Source organism: Ambystoma mexicanum, chromosome 1p, assembly GCF_040938575.1.
Source record: "Ambystoma mexicanum isolate Mex_15411 chromosome 1p, UKY_AmexF1_1, whole genome shotgun sequence".
Lineage (NCBI taxonomy): Eukaryota > Metazoa > Chordata > Amphibia > Caudata > Ambystomatidae > Ambystoma > Ambystoma mexicanum.
The window spans coordinates 995280480-995299019 of record NC_090921.1 but is presented as its reverse complement, the minus strand read 5'-3'; the positions used below and the strand labels follow the sequence as shown (position 1 = coordinate 995299019).

The following is an 18540-nucleotide window of genomic DNA, read 5'->3' as shown; positions in this document are numbered from 1 at the left end:
GAGAAATGACTTCAGAGGACCTGCAGTGACAGCAGAGCAATGCCAGGTTCTTTAGGTAAATGGCAGTGATCTGCATGACAACTAACAGCTGGGGAGGAAATGCTGAATGACAATAGGCCTCCTAACAATGACAACCTACTGCACACTTGTCTCACCTGACATCACCTCTCCATCATTCACACTGCATATTTTAAGGAAGTCAGTAGAGCCCTTGGTGATGCTCTGCAAGTCCTGGCTCTTAACTAAAGTCCATTTGAACTCCTGAAATGTAAGTGTAGTCTTATTTTCCCTCTGTCAATGTAGGACTGCAAGTACCACAATGCAAAGTGGTGTGAGTTTTACAGAGAGGAATAGCAGAACAACGTACACCTGCACAATCCAATAGGTCTAATTGTATATAAAGCCAAATCTAACCAACTAATAAAATGAGCCCTGAGAGACCTTAGCGTCTGCATTGTATTGGGAGGATAGCTCAGGGGCAACGCATTTGTCTTGGAAGCAAGACAATGCATAGCAGCATGGGTTTGAATACTAGGCTCGCGCTAAGCACGTTATAAAAGAACAATTATAATGGTTTGGTAGAACACAGACTAGCTTTCTGGCTGCCCCGGCCTTGAGGTTCTGGAGCTCTATAACAAAACAATAGGTGCTACTTATACTAGCCACGCCCGATGGGTGACAGGTTGAGGTGGCTAACTGGGATTCACACCTGGAACCCGCAGGGTGTACAACGAGAAGTGCAGCAGGTGCATTGACCCAGTAAGCGTTATTACAGGCTTCATGTTTGTAGCCTATTGAGCAGAGGCTAGCAGATCACTCCTGGCCTCTATTATAAGGGCCTGGACACCCCCTTGACCGCACCCTCCCTGTTACCATCAGGTATGTGGGAGAGTCATCACACATGGATGGTCCTTTTGAATGGGCAGGCAGTGCACGCCCGGCTTGTAAGGCTCTTCCCTTTCCTGTATGGCACCATGAGGTGAGCTGGTATGATGCCCAGGCCCCATCTTGTTTGAGCATGCGTGCAACATACTCAGCTGAGTGGCTCCCATTCACAGAGTTCTTCTTTGCGCGTCCTGATGCTCATGACCAAGCTGCTCTGGGAATGCGGCTTGCAAACTGTCATTTGGCACATTTCAGCATTTCTTCCCCCGGGGCTGCTCTCTACACAGGTATCGCTAGCACTTTTGCCCTTGGCTTCAGGAGCTGACCAAGGCCTCTTAAAGGTGCTTTGTTGATAATTGTCAACATGTGTGGCAAGTCACTGTCACGCTCCTCGGGAAAGGTTGAGCTGGAGCAGGGGATCCTCCCCACAGCACCCCTTAAACACTAGCAATACCCGGCGCAGAGGTTCCAGTACTGGCGACATTCTGATCGCAACCTAACAACAATGGGTGGTGATGGCATCAAAATGGCCGCCTGAAGATATGTCTGCTCTGTGTTCTCCCTGGACTTCAGGGGCTGGAAAGGATCAACAGACTGTATGCAATCCATTATCAAACTCAGAAGGGATGCAGGTTTCTAAAAATGTATTTGTTGCCCTGAAAAGTCCTTTTCACACAAAAGGTGAGTGGGTGTTTTGGACAAGTGCGAGGGTAAAGTTTGCAATTGACGATGAAGTTAGGAAGGGAGATGCCAGCCTGTGCTTGCTGTTGGTGTTGTCCTTGACTGGGGCGTGACTCACATTTTCTCTTCCCACTAGTTGAGGCCACCTCACACAATGCGATGGAGCACATCAGGACATAACGGGAAGAAACTCGGTTTTGCACCTGCTCCCTTATGCGTAATCCGCAGAGGCTGAAATAGGGCCCAGTCAGGAGATGCCTGGAGCATCTTGGGATGCCATTTGTGAATCACTTTTGCACATGAGCACTCGGACAATCCAGGATGCTCCAGGTTTGCTCTTGTGTCAGGCAAGATTTCAGATGCGCGTGGCATCCCTTCATTTTCTCCAGTGATAATCTTTGGGATGAAGGCCCTTGGTGCAGGTTCAGCCATGATGAATGGTGTGTCAGCCCTGGGGGGAGTGGCGTTTTCACCAGACATGGGTTAGATGCTCCTCACTGTCTGTTATTGTTTAAAGATGGATGCCAGGACAATTCTCAGTCTTGGATCATTGTTTCCAGAATTTGTCCCCAACATATCATGCAAGCGACCAATGCAATGTCTTTAGAAGAGGTGAAGGCCAGCTCCGAAAGGGGCTACTGGGACTGGTTAATGGGACATGGTGATTGTCCATGAATACACCATGATAGTTGGTAAAACAGCTCAGCGAGTTAAGTGCTTGCCTCAGACACCTGCATGCATCCTGCATTCACCACCTTGAATCCTGCCAAGACAGACTCGCCTTTCATCCTTCTGCGGCTGATAAATTAAGCACCATTACACTGTCTAATATTAACACCTCTTGCCAGCAGGATTCAGTACAGAAGGCATGCGGCATGCACCACTGCAGTACAGTGTGATATTATTAGGAAAAGGCATGGCTTGAGCTATGGGTTCTCCGTTCCTTCCTATGGGTTAATATGAGAACGTCCTGAAGGCACGGATACCAATGCTTCCGATTGTGGGCGCACGCTCACGCGGACAGCGGTAACACAATATGTCCTATAAAGTCTTTAGCAAACCTACAAAATGGATCAAGACCTGTGGGCAGGACGGATCAGGCCATGTGATATACACCTCCACATTACACAAAATAAATGTTCATTATTCACTTATATCACATATTAAAAACACGTAAGTTCCTAATTTGATTTCATGCAACCGCTGTTTGCAAGTTCAAAATAGACACCAGGCAACAAAAATGAAATGTTCAAATGTGAACTAACACACCAAAACACCTACTTTTTCTTGTTCGCGCAACGGCGACATCATACATTGAAAAATAACATCACCCACATAACAATCCAGTACAGCAACGCTGAAAAACACAAGGTGAATGCATGTGAAATTGTGCATCGAAAGCGCATACATGCAACAATTAATGCAGAGCCCCATTGTTATTTCTGTGGTGAGAGGAAGAAATGCAGTTTCTCTACAACACCTACACCTATTTCACAGTGTGTGTATTCCTTTAGACCTTGATGTGTCTATTTTAAACTTGCATACAGCAGGTGCATCAAATGAAATGAGGAATTTAGATGTTTTTAATATGTGATGTAAATGAATAATGAACATTTATTTTGTGTAATGTGGTGGTGTAGATCACACGGCCTGATCTGCCCTACACACAGGTCTTGATCCATTTGTAGGTTGGATATACACGTGAGCCTGGACGATCATGGCCTTACCAGACACCCTTTATGTTTTGCTATAAAGTCGTTAGCCAATCTCTGCATGGCAAAGTCCCTGGCGCACCTCTCGCAGTATGGGGCCGCTCTCACGTCATGGGCGTGGGGTTGGCACAAGGTGTCTGCGACATGGCGGGGCCTGATAAACCTACATCATCCCTGGCGTTGCTCTGTTGACAGACATGTGACAGCAGCAGGGAGGATCAAACCCCAGACCAAAATGGCCTCAGTGCTAGACACTGTCCCCTGGACACAGGAAGGCCCGGTGGTCTCTCCTGCTACCACCTGCACTGCAGGACATGGTGCTAGGCATGTCCTGCCCAAGGAAGGACCTTCATCTCCGTCAAAAACAGACCCAACATGGAGGCAAGAGCCCCCTGCCGTCCCCGGAGCAGGCAGCTGCTCCGAGTGTTAATTGCTCTCCTGGAGCCACCCTCTGATTGCAGGCAATTACTGCACAGCACAGGCCGCCCCTATGATTAACTCAGTTGCCATCGGTGGCATAGCTGCGCCTGGGTGAAGTTGGCAAGACTGCACATGCTCGATGCTCCACTGTGCCACTGGCACTCTGCTTTTCCTTGCATCCATAACAGCCCCTCCTTTGCCTTCACTTGCCAGGATGACTTGGGCTGCCCTCATCCCGGAAAGGCCGAGAGCTGCTTCAAATGCACGGTTTCTCAAGCGCTGCACCGGCCTCGCCCCGCTTTTCATTAAGCAATGGAAGCCTGACAGGGACTTGGACATCTTGACGTGGACCTGCCAAGAAACCCCCGCCGCCGCATTCTTCGGTCGATCGATTTGAATGTTCCTGCTCTAGCCCCATGAGTCTATAGCACTGTTGCAGCCCCCTTGGTGAAGCAGGGACAGCAGGTGTTTGGCGCTGGCCTGCACCGCAGAGGGGCGCGTTGTATTCCTGAAGGCTATGGCACGTGGGCATTTTAAGTAACTGTGGTACTGTCTCCACCTGGAGCGAACGGGCAAACCGCAGGAGCCCATTACAAATATGCAGCACAGCAGTGGCACTGAGAAATGCAACTAAATGCAGTCAGGTGACAACGGTTCAAGCTTGGTTTAGTAATCAATATGGTCTTTTAGGGAACATAACACAAAATGCTCATATATTCATTTTATTTACCTCTTCATATCTAGAGCCATCCTCCATCTCTTCCTTGAAAGTCATGGTGGTGGGAAACCTAATGGCAGAGCTCACAGGGTACAAAATGGCCGCTTGGATGGAAAAACACCTGAACTGGCAGGTAAAGGGCCGTACAGTTGCAGACTGCATCCGGGTCCAAATATCTAAACGCATGCACAAATATTAACCCTTTGGCCAACTTAACTGTTGCTGTAGCCTCAACGTATAGTGGCCTTCACTTCAACTGGGCATCTCGGTGTGTTGGGTTTCCTGGGCCTCACAGCAGGCGCTTGGGAAGCGGGCTATGCTCTCTTTTGCCTCTGTCCGTGGGCCGGCCTTCTCTTTCCCAGCTCTCGCTTTCTTCCCAGGCCAAGTGTGGAAAGCTCAGTCTCTGCTTCTGGCCTGCACAGCACGGGAAGCGCATCTTCACGCTCCGGGGTGTAGAACTCTCCCCAGAGGCGCACTCACCGTGCCATGGGAACGTAGGCGACACTACTGAAGTTGCGGGGTGCGAAGCCCAGCATGGCTCTGCTTCATCTACCGGGGTGTTAGTAGTTGGCGTGACTGCGTTCCAATTGGAATCCCTCTTTTCCCTTTACTGTGTATATAGGTGCTGTATGTGTTGTTTTGTAAGGGCGCTGCATGCATACATGGATGCTTCTGGGCGTTCAATCCATCTCAGCTGGTTGGAAGGTGGTGGATACTGCGGGTAGACATATTCATTTCAGAGGTACCTCCTACAAAAATCTCGGGGGTAGAAGTGCTCTTGAGAGTTTAGGGCGACATGTGCTCTGTGTTATTGTGCAGGTATTTTGCAATTAAATCTCAGACATCTTTCACATTCATTTTAGGGTGTACAATATGCTGTGGCATTGGTATGTAATGGTCTGTGGCGCTCAGCATGTTTACTGCAGCATTGGTGGACATTAATCTGTGGACATTTTAGTACATTCCACTCGTGTTGAGCACTTCTCTGCCATCCCTCCATCATGGCCGCCTTTATCGCAGACACTGAAGTGCCTGCTCAACACCAACAACATGGCTCTGATTGGGCTCAGCTACATCCTTGTAGCCCAATCAGGTCAAGACAGCAGGCGATGGCCGCCCAACCTGCCAAAGCCCCATAGCTAAGGCCCTGTCTTTGCCCTTCCCCTGCCTCCTCCTTCATCTCTCCCTCAGCACAACAGACGGACCCGAGTGCAGCTCCACGAGATTCTGAGGAGCCCCCACACCACCTCTGCCAAGTGAAATCATGCTCGTTGAGCTTTTTGTGATATTTCAGAGCAGTGCGCTATGCGCTTCAGCATTTTTTTAAAAAAATCCTAAATTTCTAAATTGATCTTGCCTGCACTGAAGATTGCCTGAAGTGTTCCCCTGCTGCTGCTTGTGGGGCTATGGGAGTGTTTTAGTGCATTCCGCTCATGTTGGGCACTTCTCTGACATCCCTGCATCATGGCCACCTTGATCGCAGACACTTGAGTACCTGCTCAATACCAAAAACAGGGCACTGATTGGGCCCAGATAGCTTCTTGTAGCCCAATCAGATCAAGCCAGCAGGAGATGGCTGGCCCACCACACAAGGCCCTCTAGCTAAGGCCCTGTCTGCACCCTCCCCCTACCTGCTTCTTCATCTCTCCATCAGCACACCAGACAGACCCGAGTGCAGCTCCACAAGACCCTGAGGAGCCCCCACACCAGCTGCCAAGACCCACTAGCTAAGGCCCTGTCTGTGTCTGTTCAGGCCTTGGAGGGCTCTCTGGCCCCCTCATCTCTTCCTCAGCAGCACCTCACTTCTGGCATGTTTACCTGCTCTGCAAATATGCATCTGTGTGCCCTTGACTCTCACATTTGGGTTGTTGTAACGTCCTGCACCCCTCCATGCATCTGTGTGCCCTAGACTCTCAAATGAGGGTTCTTGAAACATCCTGCACCCCTCCATGCATATGTGTTCCCTGGATTCTCAAATGTGGGTTTTGTAACATCCTGCCCCCCCATGCATCTGTGTGCCCTGGACTCTCAAATGTGGGTTGATGTAACATCCTGCACCCTTCCATGCATCTGTGTGCCCTGGACTCTTAAATGTGGGCTGTTGTCCCTTCCTGCACCCCTCCATGAACCTATGTGCCCAGGACTCTCAAATGTGGGTTGTTGTAACATCCTGCACCCCTCCATGCATCTGTTTGCCCTGGATCCTACACTCATGCCTATCCTGCACTACCCTTGCCTCCTAGCTATCTCTCTTCCCCTCTCCTCCCTACCCCTCCCTTTCTCTCTCCCATCGATTGTTTAGCACTTCACTATCTGAAATGTCAGAAGGCCTAGTTTTTCGTTAGTTTGTCCTCTCCCTCCCTCCCCCAGCCCTCTCTCCTCTCTCATCTCTCTATGTCTAGCTCTTGCATATTGAATCGACTGTCAGGCATGAACAATAATTATGTTTTATGTTGTTTACAGTTTGTCTTCCTTTTTGTTATATGTTCTACCTCCTAACACATAGCTCTTGCCCATTCTGGTTGTTCCAATGCCTATTAAGGATGTTTGTTCTGTTTGCCTCCCTGTGTTGGACCGCTTTGAAACACTTGTCAAGTGTATAGGCGCTATATAAAGGACCAATAAATAAATAAATATGACACACTGATTGGCACATATGACGATGCAGGGCATTTCATGCGGATTGTGGGGAACAGGCTGCTAAGCAATTTCATGCACACCCTGTGGCATTTCATGGGCAACATTTTGGAGGCATTTCCTGATTATTATTTTTTTAATGCCCTCTGCCAAAAGTGCTTTATGAACACATAATTGTGCTCCTTTCCTTTTTAGTTTTGGTTAGTTGGTGGCCAGATGTGGCTACTGCATGCCACAGTGGCTGAGCGGATCACCTGGTTTAACCACTATATTGTGTGCTATTCTCAAAGTAGGGCCTAACATGTGCCTGCCTGACGCCCTGGACAGTGCAAAAGGTTGGCTTTGTAACAGTAGGTACCCCCTGCCCCTCCAGCAGCAAGGGTAGAACGCAGCACTGGGAATCCTCTGAGAGGTGCCAGTGGGGATGCACTGCACACCGCACAAGGAGCAGGGCGGAGGGAGAAGAGGGGGTGTCATGAGCCTTGCCCGCAGAGGGACATCTCATCCCTGTTCTCCCCTTACTTGCCATGCTCGCTAACCCTGCAGTGACCCCAATGCCTCGGCTGCCTCCCTGGTGTAGCTGTCAAACGTGGCACGAGTGAGCAGACAGTGCATGGAGAGTGCATGGACACCGCATTCCAGCCTCCCGGGCCGCCCCAAAACCCCACCCAGCACAGCTTTCCCTCTCGCATAGGCAGCATGTAAAGGCGGACTGACCATTAATAAGATCGGGCCATCGCCCGATGTGCCAGCAGTATCAAAGGCACGGGCAGCTACGCTGTTGGCAGGCACGCAGCGCCATTGAGCTAAATCAAATGGACCCATCAGATCCCCCCACACCCCCGCCCACGGATGTGTGCGAACATCATATGTTCTTTCCCATCTGAGGGGAAGGGGCTGATGTGCACACTTGCTTCTTGTTAGGCAGAGACTTGAGGAAAGGCTTTTCTGAAACCAGCAGTGCACATCAGCTCATTGTGTATGCATGTTTGCATGTGTGCAAGGAGTGTGTATGATCGTCCCAAACGTCCTGTTCTGGAGTGTCTATGAATCCCAGTACTACTTCCTGGGGTCAGCCACACCCCCTTGTCACCGAGCTGGAAGTTGGGAGGTTACACGTGGGTGCAGACCTTATGGCGCCCTGCTGAATGTCACCCTCCTCTAGGGTGACCAGACGTCGCGGAATTGGACCCTCGGCCCCCTCTGCCGAGAGCTTTTTGTATTTAAAAACCACGTCCCGGTTTTGGGGAAATTCATGGTGACCACTTCATCTTTACAATCTACAAACAATTTAGCAGAACATTTATCAATCAAACACACTTAGTAATAGCTTTAACCACATCTCTGGCGTCGCACGAGGGATTCGAACCCCCAACTTTTCAGGTAACAGCCCTGTGCATGACCTCTTCGGGCCATGTGAGAAACAGACGTCAAGACGTGTCAAAGCAAAGGCATCTTTATTTTTTCATGCTTCCATTTTACAGGCACAACAGCAAAGTGTATATCAAGTAACAGTGATGGCATTGGAAAGTATTCATTATTTACTTGGGGGGTTTGGGCGGGGGGCTTATTATAGTCCTACTTCTATGTTTGTACCCGTCCCGGTTTTTTATTTTGGATGTCTGGTCACCCTGCCACCCTCCTCATTTTACAGGCTGCGCTCACTACAGGCGACATGCAACCGTCTCACTTTTGACATTTCAGATTTTAGCCTTCCCCTCTGAGGCGAAACAGAGGTCCGTTTTGAGCACCCTAAGAGTCTGTGCCCATTGTATGCCGCCTGAATGTTGGAAGATGACCCACAAGTGTGAAAGTGAGCCTCGAAACTGGTGAGCGGTTCGTTGGCTCGTGGATTTACCGTGCTGTTCAACCCTGGTGGCAGAGGAGGGGGTGAGGGACGGTGGTGTATTGGGTGTCTCAGCGTTATGCTAGCGAACATGCTCCTCCAATATCAGTTATTTTTCCATTCTCTCGTCCACACCCACTGCCCTTCGCCCCCTCTAGGCTGGCATGGCCAGAGTTCATCTGATTGTCAGCCGCCATCTCAGGTGGCATGGTCCCCTTTGTCCAGGACTCGGAATGGTAACCAGACTACCCACGGCGGGGAACCTGACCTTCACCATGGTGCTGCTCACAATGATCCCTTTTGTGCACAAAATAGACTATCGTTGGCGATGAAACTTTAGTCTAAGGGGAGAAACTGAAGTGGGGGGGCATAGAAAGTCCAGGAGGTGTACAGTTCAGTGGGCACTGATGCCCTTCACTGCTTTGAACCCGGGGGCCGCCGAGGTCAGCGGACAAGAGAAAAGACGCAGAGAGAACCATTCTCTTCTCAAAGCTAAACTAGGGCATTAGGGAAGAGGAACAATGCCAGGTCTATAGTTCTCCAGAACTATGTACTATTGACCTTACTAACAAAGAGCAGTGCAGGAGGTATACTGAGAGGGCTATAGGTACCCCGGGCTATGCTATCATTGCACCCATTAACAAAGAGCTAGGAACAAGGCCAGGTCTATAGGTGTCCAGAAATATAGCACTATTGACCTTACTCACAAAGAGCAGTGCAGGAGGTATACTGAGAGGGCTATAGGTACCCCGGGCTATGCTATCATTGCACCCATTAACAAAGAGCAAGGAACAAGGCCAGGTCTATAGGTGTCCAGAACTATGCACTATTGACCTTACTCACAAAGAGCAGTGCGGGAGGTATACTGAGAGGACTATATGTACCCGGGTCTATGCTGTAATTTCACCTACCGACAAAAAACTAGGAAGGAGGTAAAACAACAGCACTACAGGTACCCATAACTAACCTGCCATTGCACATACTTACACAGCTCTAAGAAGGAGGCAGCATGGCGGGTCTTTAGGTACCCAGGGATAAACTACCACAGCACTTACTATCAAAGAGCTAGGGAGAAGGTACAATGATAGGTCTACGTGTTCTGTGACAACGTCCCCTGTTTCAAACTGAGGGTGTGTGTGTGTGTGTGTGGGGGGCTTTCACACGTGTGCATGTGCGTGTGAATCTGTGTCTGGGGTGCAACCCAGGCTTACAGACCTCAACTCCAGCTCCATCATGTGGTGTAGAGTGGGTGGTCCAGGAAGGATCGGGTGCCCTCGACCCCATCACCACCAGGGCCCTGCCACCTGAATTCTACTATTGCTGCAGGCCCTCTGAATCAGCCGCCATGCCAGGCAAACGCGTGCGCCACAGCCCGTGGGCACGCGGACCCTTGGTAGGAAGTTAGTGACTAAGAGGCAAGAGTGGCCGGCTCTCGTGTGTGAGAGAAGCCCCGGCCATTGCGCTTAGTCCTGCAAACATGCCTTAGGGGGGTCTAGTGATAAGCAAACAGGTGCTCGTGGCCCTTTAAATGATATGCGGTGCAAGCAACTGCTAGAGCCCATGGTGCTACAAGGTTGTTACATGGACTGTATTTTTTTCGACAGGTTTTTTGCCGATTTTTATTTTTTTAAACTCATCGAAAAATATATGGAGTTGTGGGTAAGGGTTTATAAGAGGGGGGTAGGAAATAATGTTAAACTAACAAGGGGGTTGCGGTCCTCCTCATTATCCCCCCCCCCAAATGTCAATTATTTGTTCGAAAAAAAGTTTCGGTGAAAAACCCATCGAAGACTGTTGTTGTAATAACATAGCCCCCTCATGGGCAAGCAGACACGAGGGATAGGACTGGTAACACGCATGTTGAGTTCCGACGGGATCGGAACTCTGTGATTAACCCCGCCTCTTCCCTTTCCGTGGCGTCACCCCGCCACCCTGGCATCAACAGAGAGAAAGGACACACATACTGACAATGCACGTCCATAGAAATAGGACACAACAACGCAATCTGTAAGAATGAACAAACTGAGATTTCCACAGAGTGTTGTTCTTGGGGTGCTGCATCCTGCAAACAGAACCCAGAGTGCTTACCGGTGCCACTCGGATGGGAACGCGGCACCCGCACATCTGCAGGAGTGGAATTCCAAGATGGAGGACCTTCTCGGTCTGAGGGCGGAAACACACTGTCAGCGACACATTGAATTCATCTGAACAGTCACCTCATAGCCGATCCCAAGCTCAGAGCTATCATGACACACACGTGTGCAGGTCATAGAGAATAGCCGGCCCCAGAGGAGGGGTTCAGGGCCTATTAAAGCCTGGGGAAAGCATTAGAGAGTGTGGGTGTTTCGATCCGTGCAGTGAACTAGCATGGAAAGACCAAGGTGCAGAGAGAGCTGAAGGTGCACGAGGAGGAGGAGGAGGAGGAGGAGGAGGGAGCTGAAGGAGGAGGAGGAGTGGCCGAGGAGGGAGCTGAAGGTTAAGCGAGAGCTGAATGTACAGGACGAGGAGGCTGGGACCAGAGAGCTGACGGTGTGGGATGGGCGAGAGAGAGAGTTTAATAATAATAATAATAATTTAGCATTTATATAGCACTACGAACCCTCAGGTATCTGAGGGCTGCTTATTACCACAGTGTGTGGTGCTCATTTATCGACCTTGGAAGGATGAAAGGCTGAGTTTGGCCCTCCTGGGATTCGAACCTGCTTCAGCAGGCTCTGTACAGATGTCAAAGCGAGCGCTCTACTCACTGCGCTATCGGACCGCCTAAAGGAGAAGAAGATGGAGGAGTGGAGCATCGAGCAGGACTGCAGATGGCAGAAGAGGGTGCAGGAGAACTTTAAGCAAGTGGGAAGAAGGGGAGACCAGAGGTTGGAGGATAAGAGTATTAAGGAAGAGGGGAGAGTAAATAGCGAGCATTCCGCCCCAGCATAGAAGGAGGAAGAAGCTAGAGGAGGAAGGAAGCAGAAAGGAGAAGTAGAGCACGTGGAGACCTGTGCAGACGTGGGGCTAGACAAGGACAGACAGCAAGACGACATCAGTCGAGCCAGGAAGGAGGAGCGGTAGAGCATCTGGAGACCCTTGCATACGTGGGGCTAGCCACGGACAGACAGCAAGATGACATTGGTCGAACCAGGAAGGAGGAGCAGTAGAGCATGTGGAGACCCCCGCAGATGTAGGGCTAGCCACGGACAGACAGCAAGAAGACATTGGTCGAACCAGGAAGGAGGAGCAGTAGAGCATGTGGAGACCCCCGCAGACGTAGGGCTAGCCACGGAAAGAAAGCAAGACAACATCGGTCGAACCAGGACGGAGGAGCAGTAGAGCATGTGGAGACCCCTGCAGATGTAGGGTTAGCCACGGACAGACAGCAAGACGTCATCAGTCGAACCAGGAAGGTGGAGCAGTAAAGTATGTGGAGACCCCTGCATGTAGGACTAGCCACGGACAAACAGCAAGACGACATCAGTCGAGCCAGGAAGGCGGAGCAGCAGAGCTTGTGGAGACCCTTGTAGGCATGGGCTAGCCACAGACAGACAGCAAGACGACATCGGTCGAACCAGGAAGGCGGAGCAGCAGTGCTTGTGGAGACCCTTGCAGGCGTGGGCTAGCCACGGACAGACAGCAAGACGACATCGGTCGAACCAGGAAGGCAGAGCAGTAGAGCATGTGGGGACCCCTGCAGATATAGGGCTAGCCACGGACAGACAGCAAGACATCAGTCGAACCAGGAAGGTGGAGCAATAGAGCATGTTGAGACCCCTGCAGAAGTGGGGCTAGCCATGGACAGACAGCAAGACGACATCCGTTGAACCAGAAAGGCGGGCGGAGGAAGGACCTTGCGGAGAGCAAGCAGCAAATCCGCTGATAGACAAAGGATCAGCGTCCAGGCCTAAAGACCAGTCTCTAGGGACGAGTGAACATTGCTCCAGTGACGAGGAGAGTACTCTGGCTTACTATGACTCTCCTTGTTTACAGAGTGGCACGCCGGTGCATAGAGTAAGTCATCACAGACCTCAATCTATAGGAGAATGCTACTCTTTAGGTCAACCTAGATGCCCTTGTTATATGCGAGTGACAGTAGTATTTAGAGGGCGATAATCTATAGGTTTCTATGGTTGTGACTGTCAAAGAAGGAAGAGTGTTTTGGGCTTCGTGTCCATGTGCCTCTGCAGAGGGCGCTACAGGTGTCCCTGTCTATAAAGGAGCATTACTCCATTATGAAGGTCTCTGTTGGTTGGGTGAATATTTCTATAGAGCCCAGGGGCGAATGAACAGCACGTGCATTCACCTCTTAGAGTGTGCTGCTCCATGGGACAGGCGAGGCCTGGGGACGGGGTCCAAAGCCATCTACCATGATCCATAAGGCTGTGTGCTTCCTTGGCGGGGCGACCACTGCCACATGCTGCGACTATTGCTTCTTTGGGAGGGGGGGTCAAATCTGGACCCTGGAACTCTTGGTTTGATTGAGTAAGTGGGAAGACCCCAGATTGGTACTTCATTGGCAGGGTGGGCACACACACATCCTGGGGTCTTCACTGCCATGAGTATATTAAAGGCATACAGACCCAAGGCTGTGTGCATCATGGGGGCGTGGGGGGACTGGTTCCAAGCCCCAGGGTGGCGTGCTTGATCAGTAGAGGGGCCTCAGTGCTGTTCTGATTGGTTTATCATGCTGAGCAGAGGAAACATTTGCACCAAGACGAGGATTTCTATCAAGAACGTGCTGGTTTACAACCGCAACATCTCCACACGCTACCCATATCGTTGGGACAGTGAAGACAAAACTGGTGACTCTATACAGTTGAAAATATATTCGAAAACCTAATTCAAGTATACATTTTGTAATTCCTCCTCAAGAACCAATGTTAAAATCCAGCGGGGAAACACGTATTGAGGATTTGAGGACTGCATATTAAGCATTGACTTGCAAACTTTGAGGACCTTGTACTTATTTGCAAATTTAATTTGATTTAAGGACCCATCAACGTTCTATGACAAAGTAATAGAAAGATCAAAAACCTTTCATTTCTGAACAAATTTACCCTATTGGACATTTGGCAAACCACATTCTTCTATGAAAAACCAATAGAAGTTTCAACTTCAACTAACCCTCAAAAAAAGACTTTCCCTCAATGTCATTGAACAAAGGACAGCATATCTTCTATGAAGCTTAATAGAAGATCTGTAAGATTGAAAAGAACTCTCTATTAGCAAAAATCACTATAATAAATACGCACTTGACGCAACTCCACCGTTCTCCATGTTTTCTTTTTCTTACACCGTTCTGATTGGTTGCTTGCATTAAAAGCCTAATTTGCAACGCCAATAAGATCCAGTAGGTTTGTGGCTGTGCAGCAGGTCTTGGGTAAAGGTACAGCCCTGTTACCACGCGCTCCGGAGCCAGACTGCGATCACCCCCCTCTGCCTTAAGGGTGCATCAGCAAAAGCCAAAGACCCCATGGAGACCTGCAGGGTTGTGAGGCCGGGCCAGTCCAATAGAGTGGAGTATTGCCCTGCGGAAACGCCTGCCTACATAGTGAAGCCCAGAGCAGTGTTCATTGGCCCTAGGAGGTCTGTATACACAGTGAAAGAAGCCCCACCTAAAAGGCTGGTGGGGACCATGAAACCTCTGTTCATTGCCAATGCTGAGCAGCCTAGCCCCTGCCTCTATTTCTGTTACATTGCAAGTCTATGCCAATATCTTTGGCGCTGTAAAACACCAGTTAACCCTTATAATTTCCCCACCAGCATCGAGTCTACACTAGGACAGCAGAGAGACGTGCATAGCTTTAGAAATAGAAATACGCCCCCAGAATATTCAGGCACTGGTGACTTTTGAGGGGGCTGCCGCCTCCATCTTATAAATTCAAATACACACTTTGAAGTTCTAAGCCATATCTTGTTAAATGCTTGTGCCTGAAATAGGACGAGGACGCCCTACTAGTTTGTTGCACACAGCAGACTTTTATAAGCTGACGTGTATGTGTTTTTGGTATTTTGTTCCAGGAAATGGCTACATCGAAGGCAAGGAGCTGGAGAACTTTTTCCAGGAGCTGGAAGCTGCGCGGAAAGGAGCCGGTGTGGTAAGAATGCCAGCTTTGCCTCCCTTTGCCCCATTCCTCCCCTCCTTTGGAGGAGAGTGGCTGTGTGGACTGTTGATGCAGATACAGGGCCTGCTGGCTGCTGGATCAGGGGAACAGTCTTTTGAGGCCAGCCCCTTCTTTCTTCCTCTTGCTGACAGATTGTATCCATCAGCAGTGATTTTTGGCTAAGCCTCACTACTCCGTCATCTTGGGTTGATTGTGTAGTCGTGGGTTGGATTTTTTCATGGTCTGTGCGGACGTGTAAGGCTGGTTTCACAGGGTCTTTGCCTGTGATGGGATTTCTTTGAGGCCAGAGACAGAGTCAAAACATTGTAACGTGCGGGTAGCAGAGCTCGGCCGAGGCTTGGATGGATGGTGCCAGTAGTCAGTGTACAAAACAATACAGTGTAATGGTACCTCCTCCCCACCTCCCTCACCCTCTCCACCCCAGCCCCTGCAGCCCCCCGAATGCCCTCCCTCCCTCAGTGCAGCCATTTTATATGGTATCACACCTCTCATTCGCTCCAAGCCCCCACACTGTGTTTTACAACTCTACTATCAAAACTGAAAGAAGCACAGTGAAAGAAAGTGCACCTTGTGATTGCTTTCAGTCATTCGTCCCCTCAGACCGCATGCAGTATTATGCACCCCCCCACCTCCCGTTTCTAACCACCCAACATTTGCACCTCTTAAGGGACACGCATGCTTGAGACCATAGCTGCCCCCAGGTATCTAGACTTTGGAAATCAAATTAATCTAAGACCTTTCCATCTAATTTTATTCAACGAAAATACTTTCCATCGAAATGCATTTTCATTGAATAAAATTCAATGGATATTCGATGGATTTTTTAAATTTAAAATTAGTATTAGGGTAAGGGGTAGGGCAAGGGTTAGATTTAGGGTAAGGGGTAGGGCAAGGGTTAGAATTAGGGTTAGGGTAAGGTAGGGTTAGGGTAAGGGGTAGGGCAAGAATTAGAATTAGGCTTAGGCTTAGGGTTAGGGTTAGGGGTGTGTCTTGCGAGTTGGGGGGAAAAAATAAAAAACAATGAAACGTTACATGAAGCTGGCCAGTGCCAAAATCCTTTGAAGATTTCAGCACTGGACAGCTCCATGTAACGTTTTAACGTTACAAAAAAATGCATCCAAATGCTATTTTTTACATTTTAAAGTCCATATCCATCAAAACTTGTCCATTTCTACATTCAATGCACAGGTTTCGATGTATATGCACTTCTACATGTAAAAGATTAATTTTGATGGATTGGCATTCGATGCATTTCCATCGATGGATTTGCATTTCGGTGCATTTCCATTGATGGAAAAACTATAGACCCTGCCCATATAGCTCAGTGGACCTAATCTCCAACCTTGACTCTAACATCCCTTCTGTCCTCATCCTACTTGATCTCTCTTCTGCCTTTGACATGGTCAACCATACCATACTGCTCAACCGTCTCCATGACAACCTGGGTATCACAGATCAGGCTCTGGCCTGGCTGACTTCTTTCCTCTCTGATCGACCCTCCGAGGTCCAACTTGGGTCCTTTCTTTCCACTATCTCCCTCTCTACCTGCAGTGATCCCCAGGGGTCTAACCTCTCACCCTGGCTTTTCAACCAATACCTGGCAACTCTCGCGCATCACATTGCCTCTCTCTGCTCCAATTTTCAGTGCTATGCGGACGACACCCAACTCATTTTCAGGCTACCCTCAACCACCTCTTCTCCTTCTATCATCTCTGATTTCATGTTGGCTATTCAGGAGTGGTGTGCCGTCAACAATCTCTGCCTTGTTGCCAGCAAGACAGAGATCCTCCTCATCGGCACACCTTCACCCTCCTTTCCTATCACTCTCTGGCCGCTCTCCCTTGACTCTCCTCCTTCCCCCACCTGCGAGGCTAAGTACCTCAGGGTCATCTTTGACTCCACACTTTCCTTTTCTGCCCACTTCTCTGATGTCTCTAAAAAGTCAAACTTCCAACTGCTCCTCCTCAGAAGTATTCTACCTTTCCTCTCCTTCCCCCAGAAGCTCACTGTATCTCGAGCCCTGGTTCTTTCTAGGTTGGATTACTGCAGCAGCCACTTTCTATATCTACCTGCTTCTACTCTCCGTGCTTTGCAACTCATCCAGAACAGAACTGCGAGACTTGTCCTTGGCCTCAAGCCCTGGGATCGTATCTCTCCAGCCCTGAAATCTCTTCACTGGCTCCCAGTGGCTGCAAGGATTACATTCAAGACCCTTTGCATTGTCTGCAAGGCTTTCTGGGGCCTTGGTCTAAAATACCTTCAACTCTCCCTCTGTAAAAACCTTCCCTCTCAAGCTCTTCGCTCCTCTGCCTCCAACTCCCTCAGGGTCAGTCGTTTCTCAAAGAAACGAGCTGGGGGTAGATCTCTGTCTTCGGCTGGGGCCTCCCTCTGGAACAACCTTCCTGCCACTGTGAAAATTGAGGAGAACCATCTCCGGTAACGGAAGCACCTTAAGACCTTCCTCTTTGCTTCTGCCTTCTCTCCTCATCTCCCCTGTTGATCTGTTCTGCTTCGGCATCGTGCACCTGGTTATCCCCTAATTTCAGGCCCATGTACTTGCCCACCCTGCCACGCACCCACACTGCCTCCTGGCAAGCCCTGCACTTGGGTCTGTATCTGTAACCTTACAGTCCCCACCCTTTTTCTGCACTTATCAGACACCCCCTGTCTCTGCCTTAAACCTAGCACTTGCCACTTGCTGGCTGCACTGCCATTTTTGGACGTTTTTCATTCCTATGCTCAGCACTTTCCACCTCCCCCCTCCCCCCTGCAATTCCCCCTTCCCTCTCCCCTGCACTTGCGCGTTCTCAATGTCACTGGGCCTAGTAAGATTGTGTGTTTTTGTTCTCCCTTGTTCCCCTCCCTTGCCTCAGCCCGCTCTGAAACACGCGTGTAAGAGCACGCTAAAAATGAAATATCAGTATCAGTGAGCTATGATACAAGGCCATTGTCCATTGGACACGGGTTTGAATCCTTGGGGTGGTTGCCCACAATGATGGCTGGTTTTTCAGAAAAGTAGAGGAACGTCCTACCCTTTAGTTCATGCCCACTACGATCAACGGATGTTCCAGAATTAGCAATGGGGTGGGAGTGGGCAGGTGTGTGTGTGGGGGCAGAGAGAGTTGGGTTGGAGGATGTAAACTGTCTTTTTCTTTTTATCAGGAGGGGGCGAGCGTGAACTTTGGGGAGAAGATGAAGGAGTACATGAAGAAGTACGACAAGAACTCAGACGGGCGAATCGAAATGGCAGAGGTGGGTGGCACCCCCACACTAGTAAGAGTGGATCTTGCCACTTTCTCGAGTCACCCCCCTGCAGGCAGCATAGCCAATGGGGTGCAGACATTCCGTCTTTCACATCCCCAGCGGCACAGCAGCCTAGCTAGAAAATGGGGCATTGCCAGAGAGGTTGGCGCTGCCAGGGAATGCTGGCAGGAGATCTTTGCGCAGACCTACTGTTGGTCAAGTGGAATGTCCCACCCACCTAGACAGGGTGTTTTATTCACACCATCCAGTTTACAGTGATTTTCCACT

General features: G+C 49.7%; 1 protein-coding gene across 1 annotated transcript in view; it reads left to right on the top strand.

The window, feature by feature from the left end:
- Positions 1–18540, top strand: part of CALB2 (calbindin 2) — a 122157-nt gene that overhangs the window by 81127 nt on the left and 22490 nt on the right. Inside the window, exons 2-3 of the mRNA XM_069654696.1 lie at positions 14906–14982; positions 18172–18261. Of these exons, the coding sequence (XP_069510797.1) occupies positions 14906–14982; positions 18172–18261 (167 nt within the window). The remainder of the gene's footprint in view (positions 1–14905; positions 14983–18171; positions 18262–18540) is intronic.